The 14461-nt window shown below is 42.7% G+C and overlaps 1 protein-coding gene across 1 annotated transcript in view; it reads left to right on the forward strand.

The window, feature by feature from the left end:
• LOC144512603 (sodium/potassium-transporting ATPase subunit alpha-1) overlaps positions 1 to 13797 on the forward strand; it is a 28394-nt gene extending 14597 nt beyond the window's left edge. Inside the window, exons 8-23 of the mRNA XM_078243412.1 lie at positions 480 to 597; positions 739 to 1007; positions 1098 to 1406; positions 3592 to 3726; positions 4154 to 4346; positions 4485 to 4660; positions 4854 to 4990; positions 5151 to 5301; positions 9008 to 9176; positions 9351 to 9505; positions 9702 to 9825; positions 11909 to 12054; positions 12157 to 12287; positions 12699 to 12800; positions 12960 to 13051; positions 13428 to 13797. Coding sequence (XP_078099538.1) covers positions 480 to 597; positions 739 to 1007; positions 1098 to 1406; positions 3592 to 3726; positions 4154 to 4346; positions 4485 to 4660; positions 4854 to 4990; positions 5151 to 5301; positions 9008 to 9176; positions 9351 to 9505; positions 9702 to 9825; positions 11909 to 12054; positions 12157 to 12287; positions 12699 to 12800; positions 12960 to 13051; positions 13428 to 13456 — 2436 coding nt within the window. The 3' untranslated portion in view covers positions 13457 to 13797. The remainder of the gene's footprint in view (positions 1 to 479; positions 598 to 738; positions 1008 to 1097; positions 1407 to 3591; positions 3727 to 4153; positions 4347 to 4484; positions 4661 to 4853; positions 4991 to 5150; positions 5302 to 9007; positions 9177 to 9350; positions 9506 to 9701; positions 9826 to 11908; positions 12055 to 12156; positions 12288 to 12698; positions 12801 to 12959; positions 13052 to 13427) is intronic.
• The last annotated feature ends 664 nt before the right edge of the window (positions 13798 to 14461 follow it).

Consider the following 14461-nt stretch of genomic DNA (forward strand, 5'->3'; position numbering starts at 1 on the left):
CAATTTCAGTCTGCTGCTGGGCTTTAGTGTGCACTTGAAAAACATGTATATGTGTTAGTGCCTTGAACCTCTAGAACTTTGTGCCATGTACTCCACCTCATAAAACCTCAGCATACTGCTAGATGTGAGCAATAATTTACCCTCTGTTGTTTTTAATATGAATTCCAAACAATGTCAAGCACCTTGTTCATATTGCTGATATTTCATTGTCATCAAACTGTAAAGTAGAGCTTGAGGTACCACACTGCCCTCTAAAGACTTTTCCTTTGCAGTCACTATTTTAATAAATGGACACATGCCTTTCGTGTGACTAGTGGTAGTCTTATTATGGGGACAAAAAACAAGTATGTGACCCATTTTGGGAAAGAAACTTTGTGGCAGCCATCTTCTCCGTTTTTATATATTTTCTCTCCTAAGGCGGATGTAGCTAAATTGTGTTTCTTTCTTCCGTCAATCACAGTCTATGTTTCATTGCTCAGGTGGACAACTCCTCTCTGACCGGTGAGTCCGAGCCCCAGACTCGTACTCCTGACTTCTCCAATGAGAACCCCCTGGAGACCAGGAACATTGCTTTCTTCTCCACCAACTGTGTTGAAGGTATGACGACAGGATGCATCAATTCAAAGCCATTCCGAGACCGTGCTACATTTTATCGGCAGTTCAGAGGCTCTGTAGTAAACCCGGAGATGTTTGCTGTTTTTTGTAAAAATAATGTATACGCGATCATCCTTTCTACAGGAACTGCCCGTGGTGTCGTGATCAGCACCGGAGACCGTACCGTCATGGGTCGAATCGCCACCCTAGCCTCTGGACTCGAAGTTGGACGTACCCCCATCTCAATCGAGATCGAGCACTTCATCCACATCATCACCGGCGTGGCTGTCTTCCTTGGCGTGTCCTTCTTTGTCCTCTCCCTCATCCTCGGATACAGCTGGCTGGAGGCCGTCATCTTCCTCATCGGTATCATTGTCGCCAACGTGCCAGAAGGTCTCCTGGCTACTGTCACTGTGAGTCCTGGTGATTCTGTGTATTAAAGGTCTAACTACGGATTAAAAACTGATTCAGCCATTAACTGACCCAAGCAATCCCATCTCTAGGTGTGTCTGACCCTGACTGCTAAGCGTATGGCGAAGAAGAACTGCCTGGTGAAGAACTTGGAAGCTGTCGAGACCCTGGGCTCCACCTCCACCATCTGCTCCGACAAGACCGGCACCCTGACCCAGAACAGGATGACCGTGGCCCACATGTGGTTCGACAACCAGATCCACGAGGCCGACACCACAGAGAACCAGAGCGGGACTTCCTTCGACAGGAGCTCTGCGACCTGGGCTGCCCTGGCCAGAATCGCCGGACTTTGCAACCGTGCCGTCTTCCTGGCAGAGCAGTCCAACCTTCCCATTCTGAAGGTAGTTTTTTTTTTTTTTTTTACCCTGGTCTCCCCTGCAATTTCATTTCTCTTTCTCTGTTTATTTGAATAAATAATTCCCAAAAAACGAAGGCTTCTCTGAGACAACCCTCAGAACGGAGTTTTATTTTTATATTTTTTAATACATAAATTGTCTAACATTATTAATGAAATAATTACCTCTTTGGACTAAAAACAGAAGTCTATATTATCTTTCATCATCCCTCCTACAACAAGATTTCTCGCGTTTCTCTTCCCTAGTGTTCTTTTTTCCCCTAATATTAGCGTCACGTTATTTGTAGTAATGCCGACACTTGTTCAAGTGTACTAAATGAAAGATGAGTGTGTGTACGAATCTGAAGAGAAGACAGGAGACTGAAACTTAACTTAATGTGTCTTCTTCTGTGTAACTGCAATTTTGAATGCTAAAAGTATACAAGTCTAAACAAACGGCAACGGTGAAATGTGAATTGTAGTTTCAGTTTTTTGTTTTTTAGACATCTTTTTTCCTCTTTGATGTCGATATGGCCTTTTAAAAGTGTGTTTCCCTGTAATCATATCACAGATTTGGATCTTAATACCATACACGTCATAGAGATCTTTTTCACTACAGCCTACAAGCGACAGGCTTGTTTTTCTGTTTATACCACTCTCCCTGGAGTGGACACCTTTCGTAACCACATAATTATTCCTAACCCCAACCCCCAAAACACACACACCCAAGATGTGCGTACGTCTCTTGGCTCCAAGATTTTCATGGGAGCCCAGCCTCAGGTGTCCTGAGCGGACCAAACAAGCGTACCGAGACCTGCTTGAAGAGGTGCCCTTTCAATCGAATTCTGGAGCGGTTCGTTTGTGATGAGAACGTGATCCGTATTCGAACCGCACCAACTATATGTACTCCGCAAGTCTGAGCTAATGTCTCCTGTAGTCAGGTGTGTTCAGCAATCTGCGATGCAGCAGAGCAGCAAACCGTAGCAGCTTGCAGTGTTTCTATCACAGAAATGGACTGCAGTCAAGCTCGGCGCCCTTCACTCGTATCTCCGTGGTCAAACCAGCTGCCGCTAAAATTGGAGACAGACGCCGGCAGAGCAGAGCGAAGTCTCGGTGACCAGAGCAGACGTAGTAACGTCTCTTGCGAAACAATGTCTGATAATTGTAATGAAATGAGCTGGTTTGACCACTAGACCAGAACACAGGACCTTCTTCCTGTATTTACGTTCTTGCTCCCGCCCCCAGACATATACGACCAATAAGAGGGCTGGACGTTCTTGCCTGATTTGTAACGACGCATTTTGGTACGCTTGGATTTTTCCAGGTGTGAAACCAAACCAAACCGACCGAGGGCAAATTGCTCCAAGTTTACTAACTCACCAACTGATTCGGACCAAAGCAAACGCCCTAAATCACCTGTACATGTCTAACTGGCATCATGGCTCTAATTACCAGTCATTCTCTCTCACTGCTCATTATTTTTGGCTGGGCCACAGCAAAGTGGCGCCAGTCAAAGTGTTGGGAGTTTCCCCATTGGCTGTTGCTACCAGTGTTTCCACTGGTAACACTTTGCCGTTTATTTACCTCAACTGCAGAGGGTACCAGTCCTTGTGCATACTTCCACAATATTAACACGCATACGCCCACAGTGACTTGTTTTCCCTTGGCCTGTAAATGGGGCCAGCTTGTATTGGTTCATGGCGACCATGCCTTCGGCCATTAATTGAGACCTGGCTTTTATTAAAATACCAGCCTTTATTAATACCAGCCTTTATTATATAAAAATAAAAATACAGTAATTCATATAAGTGTGTGTGTGTGTGTGTGTGTATATATATATATATATATATACCCTGATAAGACATATAGTGGACATGGATCAAACAATGGGATGAAAGAGGACAGGATACTTCAGGGAGAGACGGGTGAGGGGAAAGAAGAGACAATGTCTGCCTTTTTTTCTCAGCACTATATTCCATTAAAATGTCATGGAAAAATGACTTTAAATTTTCTCCCCCCCCCCCCCAATAACATTGTCCCCACAACACTGCCGCGAACAGTCCTCAATTACGTCCTCGGGAGGCTTTTACAGCGAGGCATTAACTAACGGGATGTTTGTTATTCTGTGACTTACGCCCAGTTAACGTTGTGCCTATGATTAATGTTCTTCCCTCTCCATCTTCCTCCACCAGAGAGACGTGGCTGGCGACGCCTCTGAGTCGGCTCTGCTGAAATGTATTGAGCTGTGCTGCGGATCAGTCCAGGAAATGAGAAATAAAACCCCCAAGATTTCTGAGATCCCGTTCAACTCTACTAACAAGTACCAGGTATGGGACGAGGAGCTAGCTCGCAGCTTCATGTCATTCTTTGAAATTCGTTTGTCATGTTGTTTTCAGGTGCTGTTACAGGAATATTAATTAATTTTTTTTTTTTTTTTTCATTGTTTTGAAATGTCATGTGCTTTGAAATATTTAATGTCTTTGTGCTAATCATTATGATTTTTTTGCTAATTGTTAAAAATGGATTCATGGATTGGATTCTCGGCTTTAGCTTAAGGTTAAAGGTCAAGAAAGCCCAAAACATAGTTGGTTGCATGCTTGCGTTTTTGTTCATCGTTTTTTTTTCCGTTTATCATGCTTTACAGTACAAAGAGCGTAGCTCAAATCAACCATTTTACATTGAAAAAATGAGCACATACATTAACACCTGAATGCTTAAACTGACCTGTTTTTATTGTTTCTCATGTGGTCCTAGCTTTCCATTCACAAAAATGCAACACCTGAGGAGTCCAAGCACCTGCTGGTGATGAAAGGTGCCCCAGAGAGGATTTTGGACCGCTGCTCCACCATCATGATTCAGGGCAAAGAGCAGCCTCTGGACGAAGAGCTGAAAGACGCTTTCCAGAATGCCTACCTGGAACTGGGAGGTCTGGGAGAGCGAGTACTGGGTAAGGATGGACGGCTGCTGGGATTGAGATGAGTGAATTGATTAAGAGAGCAGAAACTCAAATGACCCCCTCTGAAAATCACTTCATTGGGCAATATTTCCCTTCCTAAACGGCTTTTTCGTCTTGTGTACCCTCCAGGTTTCTGCCATTTCAACCTGCCTGATGACCAGTTCCCAGAGGGCTTTGCTTTTGACACTGAGGAGGTGAACTTCCCCACTGACAACCTGTGCTTCATCGGCCTCATGTCCATGATCGACCCTCCTCGTGCTGCTGTGCCCGACGCTGTGGGCAAATGCAGGAGCGCTGGAATCAAGGTAAAGCCCGTATCAAATTGAAAAATGACTTATGGAATGGTTATGTTAAAAAATATGAATACATAATTTGCATTTCCTCCAAGTGGCCTTAATTATAATAAATCTCTACTTCTTAGTGGTTGTGTAAATTACAATATAATGGAAGAATTTGACTGACATCCTCAGGCTTGATGAAATGTTCCCCTTGTCCTAGGTCATCATGGTAACAGGTGATCATCCAATCACAGCTAAGGCCATCGCTAAGGGTGTGGGCATCATCTCCGAAGGCAACGAGACCGTTGAGGACATTGCTGCGCGTCTTAACATCCCAGTCAACGAAGTCAACCCAAGGTACTGACTATACAGAGGAACCCTACTTTTGCTCCAGTTGTCATGGAAACACAGATCACAACTGCACCTGAAGTACTGTACCCTAAGGTTCCATTTGCTTCTGAATGTGTTTAATTCAGACCCACCTAGCGCAACCTAATGGCTTTGTATTACCTTCCAGAGATGCCAAGGCCTGTGTCATCCACGGTGGAGACCTGAAAGATCTGGCCCCAGAGCAGCTTGACGACATCCTGAAGTACCACACTGAGATTGTTTTCGCCAGAACCTCCCCGCAGCAGAAACTGATCATTGTGGAGGGCTGCCAGAGACAGGTAGGGACTAAACAAATGAGCAGGTGTTTTGCGTGTCAGGGAGAAGGTTTTTTTCTTTCTGCCCTTAATGAGACTCTGCAGTGTTTGCCAAACTGTAAAACAGGAGTACACAGAATGTGCCTATGACTTATTATGTAAATTCACGAGTGAATATTTGATAACCCTATCCCCCAAACGCTTATTTATGATTATTGCTTTGGTGTGATGACTAAGTTGGCAGGATAATCAAGCATAACGTTTGTCAAGCTGTGACCTCGCATAAATATTCATGAGTGTGTCAGACGGAGCGAACGCTGTTTAGAGGTGTGTGGACTTGGACTATGGTTTTATTTATTTATAAAAATGTTTTTGTTGATTATCACCTGATCAAGGGCAACCACAAACATTACTATTGGCCCTCTTTTTGTAATTAAGAAAACCCTGACTACATAATATATTTCTGCCAAAAATAGTTGAAAATAACCAAATTTGATACCATTTAGTTGCATTCCGTGCGGTAGTCTTCCCACAACTTATTACCATAATGTATTGCAGTGCAGTGTATTTGACTGCTGGGAAGGATGGCCTTCTCATGAAACTGGGCTGTCTATGCCGTAGAAAGACGCAAATGGCTGTGTCATTCGCTTTTGCTCAAGAGGAAGGAAACCTACATCTACCAGAATGCACTGCGCCGCACCAGACCAATAAACACTCCTGCTGGTGGGTGACGTAATGCGAGCATGTCCGTATGGAGCTCAACGGTGACCACACACTTTTTGAACGCCTCTGGTTCCGGGAGTGATTTTTCCCTATTCAGTTGCTCTATTGAGGTATCCGAAAAATGCTTACATACAGAGTTTTAAGCCTGGAACCAAGCCAACCAGCTATGGTTTCTTGGAGATGAATTGTGACAATAAACATTTGATTCGGCAAAAAAGCTGAAAGTTAGTGTGAAATAAACGATCGTAGAATGGATCAATGGTAGCAGCTCGCTAGCCGTTCGCAGGTGCGGTAAATATTTCCATTTTAACAGCTAGCTCCACCAGGATTGTGGGTAGTGTAGTACTTCTCCATGATATTACGAATAAAACATGTTTTTCTTAAAACAAGGTTGATTTCATACGGACTTGTTGCTTCTGCAGAAGCATAAACCATTGTTTCACTATGTTGTTGCTTGTGGTAAGTCTACCTTGGATGGTTTAGACATTATGGCTAATAATCAAAGTCCTTATCTAACCCTAACCTAATCCTAGAGAAAATAAATGGGATTTTTCACTTCCGGAACCACACTGTTGAGCTTTATGGAAACAAAAAAACAATATGGCGGCCAGCTGGTAACAAACAATGTATTACATTCGAACGGTAAGCTAAAATATGTGTCTGAAAACCTTTTGAGCCGCAAAATAGGCAAAGCAGTAACAGAAGTTGAGTTTTTTTTTTTCGCCTCTGTTTTTTTGCAATACAGGAAACCGAACGGCGCCCACTTCCTATCAAACTATCATATTTCAGCCAAACAGTGCACTAAAATATTTTTCTGAAAACATTTTAGGCGAGAAGTAGGCAATACAGTAACAGAATCTTGGTTTATATCTTTATCAGCACAGTCTAGTTTTACAGTTTAATCTGAGTTTGAGAAGGAGTAGTTCATAGATGATTTACACACGGTACCCACATTGTTATGATACAAAGCTGGTTAAAAATTGTAGTATCCATTCAAAGTAGCACAGATTTGCTGCATTAGGGAGAATGAATTGTGGTCCTTGTAGTTTAATGTTGTAACATTGAGTATGTTTACATGCACACCAATATTCCACTATTATTCCGAATATGACAATATTCCGAATTTAATACAGGTCACGTAAACGGCATATTCCGGTTGAATTTTCAGAATAATGCCTTATTCCGAATATAGCATTTCCCGATTAAGACGTGGGTTATTCCGGTATTATTTGGGTTTTAGAGGCATTGTTTGGACATGTATACAGCCATTCGGAATATGCAGGGTTTTTACCGCAGGCTTATGGTCAGCTCGGTGCGTTGCTATGGTTTTTGTACACAAACCAACCAGCCAACAGTTTGCAAGGCTGCAGACCCGATAAGAAGGAGAAACACGGCTACTTTTAAACATTGTCAAAGACTTGGCTATCAACAGGTTTTCTGATATTCACATACATCGCTACGCCGAGCTTTTCAGGAAGCTGGTTGAAGGAATGAAAGAGGGACGCTGTGTTCGCACGGTCCAACAAGTCCGCCGCCGCTGGAAAACTTTGAAAAAATCTTATTTTGCACAGCTACATGTAAACGGCAATATTAGTGGAATATTCACTTTCATTAGCCATGTAAACAGCTTAGTCGGAATATCGTCTTTTTCATATTTAGGGAAAAAAACAGAATATTATGTGCATGTTAACATAGTCAAGGTGTGAGAAACGAATAATCCACATCACTGTCTTAATGTTATGTGACAAATATTTAAGTCATTTTTTTTCTTTCAAGGAAAACCTCTTATCTGTAATCAGCATGCAGCCCACTGATTATCTTCACGCTTGCCCAGAATACAAGCTGTGTTTCTCGACTGATTCCACCTCTCTTCTCTCTTGCTCACTCGTGTCACATTTTGTCTGTCCTGTCAGATAAAGCGGAATTGCCCTGAAACCAGGAAATCATTCTGTGTGGCGCAGCGTTAAGGTCAATTTATGCTTCTGCGTTAAATTGACGCCGTGGGTACGTAGGTACGTGCAGTTACGGACCCTATGCCGTAGCCTGACGTGCACCTCTCAAAAAATGTACCAGGCTTTCCACGGGGTCTTAAAAAGTCTTTGATTAGCTGAAGTGTTGTGTTCTAGGTCTTAAATCATTTCAAACAGGTCTTCATTTTTCTACGTCCATGTAACGCTACCTCTAATGCTCATTGAAATACTTTTTTTTTTTGTGTTGTCGTTCTTTCTTTCGATAGTCCAAATATAATTCGCAGTATATGTATAGATAGATAGATAGACTTTGCAAGTACATTTGTGACTCTGCATTTTGTTGTACTTTAATGTCTTCAATTTCATTCATAAAGGTCTTAAAATGGGCTTAAAAAGGTCTTAAATTTGACTTGTTGAAATCTGCAGAAACCCTGTGTAACTACACGTTGCGACGTCCCCCCACCCCCCGACTCATTTCCGGGTTCTCCTTCTCCATATACAAACAGGAAATCAAGCAGAGGGCTAACGTTTTCTGCTACAGATTTCCGACCGTGGTCAGAAAGCACAAGGGAGACACTTAGTTTCTCCCACTATGCCTCTAGAGTTAGCACTCGCTAATCCCAGTCAATCTCTCCCACACTCCTCACGCGCGCACACATGCCGGCCCTGCTATTCTTTAAAAAACAAATCGACGCACACACCAACGCACAAGTATAAACTTCAGTCCACTTATGTAAGTTATGGCGAAAGCTCTGCATAGAGCCTCCGCAGAAGCATAAATCCCGCTTTAGTTGTTAAGAATATGAAAATGCCACTCAACAGCAAGAATGGTGACATTTCTCCAAAGTGAAAGTGACTGATGGAGGTTTTTTTTTATACACACACACACACACACACGAATCAATTGACTTCTTCGGCTAAAGTCAAACATTTTGTTTATTTTTGCTCCTTTTATATTTCTTTCATCGCTTTTACTTAACTTTTCCTTCTCTTTGTGACTATTTCCCTCATCGCTTCTCTCTTCCCTCTCTCTGCAGGGAGCCATTGTGGCCGTGACAGGTGATGGTGTGAACGACTCTCCAGCTCTGAAGAAGGCCGACATTGGTGTCGCCATGGGGATCTCTGGATCCGACGTCTCCAAGCAGGCCGCTGACATGATCCTGCTCGACGACAACTTCGCCTCCATCGTTACCGGAGTGGAAGAAGGTAACGGATTGTACTTAACGGAATACTTTTAAAGCTTTTTGAGCTGAATGACTTTAAATTTAGCAAAGAAATGACAATAATTTCACTGGATTTTTTTTTGAATGTTCGTATTTAGCTGAAGGGTTAAAATGATTAAAATAATGACTGTATGCACTTGCCTCATGTACTCGTCAGGCCGTCTGATCTTTGACAACTTGAAGAAGTCCATCGCCTACACTCTGACCAGTAACATCCCTGAAATCACACCCTTCCTCCTCTTCATCATCGCCAACATCCCTCTGCCCCTGGGAACCGTCACCATCCTCTGTATTGACCTGGGCACTGACATGGTAAAGATGGACAAATGTGCTGCTAAAATCTCTAAAATGTGGTGCCAGGTAGCGATATCCATGACAGGGTTTTGCGCGACCACATCTATTCTTTGCTCTGTGACTAGTGAAAACTAAGCTAGAGGGAAAATAGCACATACTTCTGATTCTAGGTTCTCTGAGTCAATGTGCTCATTGATTGTGTCCTGTCTCCCAGGTCCCTGCCATCTCCCTGGCTTACGAAGCAGCTGAGAGTGACATCATGAAGAGACAGCCCAGAAACCCCAAAACCGACAAACTGGTGAACGAGAGGCTCATCAGCATAGCCTACGGACAGATCGGTAAACAGACACTTTGTTACTTGTGATTAGAAGTCCAAATATACCAAGTAACACTTGCTAAAAATCAAACCACAACCAGTCCATGACTCCTTGTTAGATTTTATTTTTTTTTTTCTGGAAAGGCATCTCATTATCTGGGTTGTCCAAGATAACTAGAACAGTGGCATGCACCAGAAATAGGCTCATACTGATAGAGAACTGATAGCGAGTGATGACAGAGCAGTGCCTCTGGCTTTTGATTTTCCCCTCTTCGGACATGAAGCCAAGAATAGGTTTGACCCTCCTGAACCTGTGCTACCTTATAAGACCAATCTGTTTTTTTCCGGTAATGATTTTTCTCAAAATTGCTATGGGATTATTTTTGTTGAGACATGCTGTTGCCCTTTTTAAAACATTATTGCACAAAGGAGCAGACCATCTATTCATTTTCTCAATCAGGTCATGTCCAGAGAAATAAAATGGATATAAAGGCCATTCCCATTCAAATCAAGCAGAATGGTCAGAGCAGCAGCCATTTTTAACAGACCGACTTCTGTGTAAACTTCCGTTTTAAATCGACTTGCGGCAAGTCGCGGAAGTGAGGTTTTGCAGTAACGGACAAACAAGCAGTGGAGTAGTAGCGTTACGAGAGAGAGCGCCAGCTGCTAAATTGGTCAAAATGAACAACTTGCTATCACAAGATGAGTTTTGTTTGCCACACTGTTTGCCACCAGTGTGGCGTTGGGGAACGGCGGTGTCGGCAAGCTAACAAAAAATGACAGAACAGTGAAATAGTCAACAGTCAAATACTGTAAAAAGTCTCAAAACGCTCAGGGGCCATCCACACGGAAACGCCTTTTGGTGCAAACGCACGTTTTGCATCGTTTTGGCCGATCGTCCAGACGAATCCTGTAAACGCACTGCCCGAAGACACTTTTTTTAAACCTGGTCCCAGAGTGAAAAAATTCGAAAACGCCGCCCTTGCATCTTCGTTTGGACGGCGAAGCAGCATACTTGCGTATCGATGATGTCATCGCCACACCCCTCGACCTCTAGCCTTCCACCTCTTATCCCGCGACGACGTCCCATAACTATGGCGGACTACATGCTTGTGTTCCTGCTGGAGAAGATATTGAGCCTATTAGGGTTACGAGGGCAAAATATCATGCTCCTGTGCCACAGGATGTATACAGCGCGCAAGCTTTATGCACATGCGCCGCCTCTCCTTCTCCGTTTTTGGTGAATTTCTGAAGCAGAAACCGCGCCACCTATAGGCCTGGAATATGAAGTAGCGTGTTGAGTCATTTACAAATGGGTCCGTTTGGACGCAAACATTCTTGAAACGATGCCAGGGAAGACGGGGAGAAAAGAGATCGTTTTGGTACGTGTGGACGTGGCTTCAGTCCGCAGAGAAATGCACACAACCCGTATTCAGAAACTCTGCCTTTTAAACGGGCCGTCAGGACTTGTATACGGTTGTGATGTCACAACTATGCAACATATAGCTAGAAAGCACCGCTACAGTGCCGTTACAGTCATTCCCCGTCTGTGACGGTGCAAGAGACAGGCGCTAAAACGGAGCGTTTCAGACAAAGTGTGAATGCATGTATGTTCAGACGGACTGTATGAGAAAACAGTTTTTTGAACATTAAGGCATGTAAACATGTTCTAGTAGAACCCCAAAATAAAAGTATGAACCTTAAAATGAAACTATTAGGTTCCCTTTAAGCCTCTAATTTCGCAGAAGACCACCTAATCTCATTTATTTATTTATTTACTCAGTCATTCATCAAATGATTTAGTCCTTAAAATCCCCCCCCCCAAAAGACTAATCAAATGTACTGACTCAGTCATTCATCTTATTTCTCCCAAAGTACCACAAGGCCCATTTGTTTGCTTAATCATTTGATTCCTGGCTTAGTTTCAAATTCTAAATGGACTAATTAACTGCATTAATTCATGGCTAAAAACTGCTCAAAAGACAGAACAATTTTCAGCCATTAACCAAAAGATTATACAATATCCAATTGATCCGGTGACTCGCTCAAATGTACTTTGACTTCTTAACTTAATGCCTTCATCCAATCACATCTTCCCCCTGCAGGCATGATCCAGGCACTAGCAGGTTTCTTCACCTACTTTGTGATCTTGGCTGAAAATGGCTTCCTGCCCTCCACCCTGCTGGGCATCAGAGTGAACTGGGATAACAAATACATTAATGATCTGGAAGACAGCTATGGACAGCAGTGGGTCAGTAACATGTATTGCACAGACCACATTGTAGAAGGTTATAATTTGGTCATCGCCACCTGTTAGACCTGTTTTCTGATGTGTGCGTGTGTTCCCTGTCAGACTTACGAGCAGAGGAAGATCGTGGAGTTCACGTGTCACACAGCTTTCTTCGCCAGTATTGTTGTCGTCCAGTGGGCCGATCTGATCATCTGCAAGACCCGGAGGAACTCTGTCTTCCAACAGGGCATGAAGTGAGTACAACAAACAACCAGTATGTATTTAAAGCACCTCCTTATCCCCTTCCAACTCTGAACTGTTTACGTTTTGAGTTGTCGCTCCTCTGCTACTGAAAAAGCTGCCATCTTCAATGTCATGCCTCCTTTTCAATATCGTACTAGCTAGTTGTGCTTTTCTAGGAAGACCTCTACATAACTTCAGCGTTTTTTATTTTGAGCTCTAAACCATATGAAGTGTATTTCAAAGGCATTTCAGACTGTGGTTTGCATCAGGGCCTCTGGCTCAGTGTCAGTAGTTAAAAATCCTGGCACCAAGATGTTTTTTTTTTTTTTACAATCTTAGCTATTTTCAGTCACTCAAATTGCTTTCAAGGTTTCATTTTCCCCAAACGGTCGGTCTTAATGGTTCCCCCTGTGTGCTTTCAGGAACAAGATCCTGATCTTTGGGCTGTTTGAGGAGACCGCCCTGGCCGCCTTCCTCTCTTACTGCCCTGGCATGGGCGTCGCCCTCAGGATGTACCCTCTCAAGTGAGTAAAGCAAAAAAAAAACTCACAATTCACCAGTAAAGCCATGAACAAATCTAGTTGACTCTGTGCTCACTCCACCTACCACATATTGCTCATCCAGGCTCATGGCACTGGATCAGTTTCTCATCTCTTTTTTTTTTTTGTGTGTGTGTTTTCCAGGCCCAACTGGTGGTTCTGCGCCTTCCCCTACTCCCTGCTCATCTTTATCTATGATGAAATCCGTAAGCTGATCCTCAGACGCAGCCCAGGAGGTGAGTCCAGAATTCACGCTTTTTATTATCTTCTCTTGTGTTATCCTTCTTCTCTCTCTCTCTCTCTCCCCCCTCACCTGTTGTTTTTCCTGCACATTTAGTTTTGCCTATTTCTCCATCTCTTCTGCCCCATTTGTCTCTTGTTTTTCCTCTCCACCTCCCTCTGCCTTGTGGATAATTCTTATGCTTAGTGAGGGACGAGAGACTTAAGTCTTATTCCTCTCTCGTTTTAAATCTTTTGTCATCATCCAGTCTCTTTGCATGCTTTTAAATAAAGTATAAAGATCAAATATATCCATTTTACCCAAAAAGTTGCCTGTAAAATCTTTTTCTTTTTTTTTTTCTTTTGTTTTTTTGTCACTCCCTGTGTGTCCAGGTTGGGTGGAACGGGAGACCTACTATTAAAGACCTTTCAGTCCAGTCAGCTCGCATCTTCTCCTCCACCACCGTCTTTGCATGAATATTGTCTTGCTGCTCGGAATAAAAAATGTAACCTCTGTGAACAAAAATTGGAACATGTTTTTATATTAGGGAATGCTTGATACTACTATTAGACAAATCCTGAGATGGTACGTGCTGATGATGATGCTGATGATGATGTTGACAAAATGATAATGCTAATAATGACATGAACACTGAACATTGACATGACTATGCGTGCCTTGTTTCTGAAACAGGACCAATTTTATACATGTTTTTAACAGTTATAAACGTTCAATAAAAATGCGCTTGAGTCAGGTCCCACAGACGTTTGCTGTGCTCATTTATTGTGTGTGTTTGTGTCCTGTAAGTGAAGTTTTATTTGTATACAACATCTCTGTGGTGGTTGGGTTGAGTTTTTCCCACCTTTCTTCTCAGCATGCGGGATGACCCCAATTAGAGTTAAATATAGGAAAAATCAATGCTTAATCCTCATTAAACAATCTTACACAGATGCAGAGGATTATGGACCCACACCCTCATTTTCATTTGATGTTTTCTCTAGGAATACAAAGTTATAAAATACTTAACTCTACTACATTAAGGCTATACTGTATAGACCAAAAACCTTAATGCAGAAATGTGGTTAGTGAAACCATTTTTAAACTTGTACCAGTAGTATTTTAACTTCTGGGAATACATTTTGTATCTGGAACTTTTTTTAATGTACTGTATTTTAAGCTTTTGGTATTTTTACTGTTAAACATTAAATGTAGAATATACATTTTCTGTGATAAGTCTCCTTTTCAAATAAACTGACCTCAGAGAAACACCTTAATCTGACAAGAGTAACACGTTTGCCTGTTGTTTGATACCTGGTCTATATCCACGACCTTCCACTTCTGGGATTGCCCCGTTGCTGCCAGAAATTCCGCCGAATGTCCTTTTTTGGTTGTTTTTTTTGACCGGATGTCCGTTACCTAACGCTTC

This window comes from Sander vitreus, chromosome 24 (assembly GCF_031162955.1).
Source record: "Sander vitreus isolate 19-12246 chromosome 24, sanVit1, whole genome shotgun sequence".
NCBI lineage: Eukaryota > Metazoa > Chordata > Actinopteri > Perciformes > Percidae > Sander > Sander vitreus.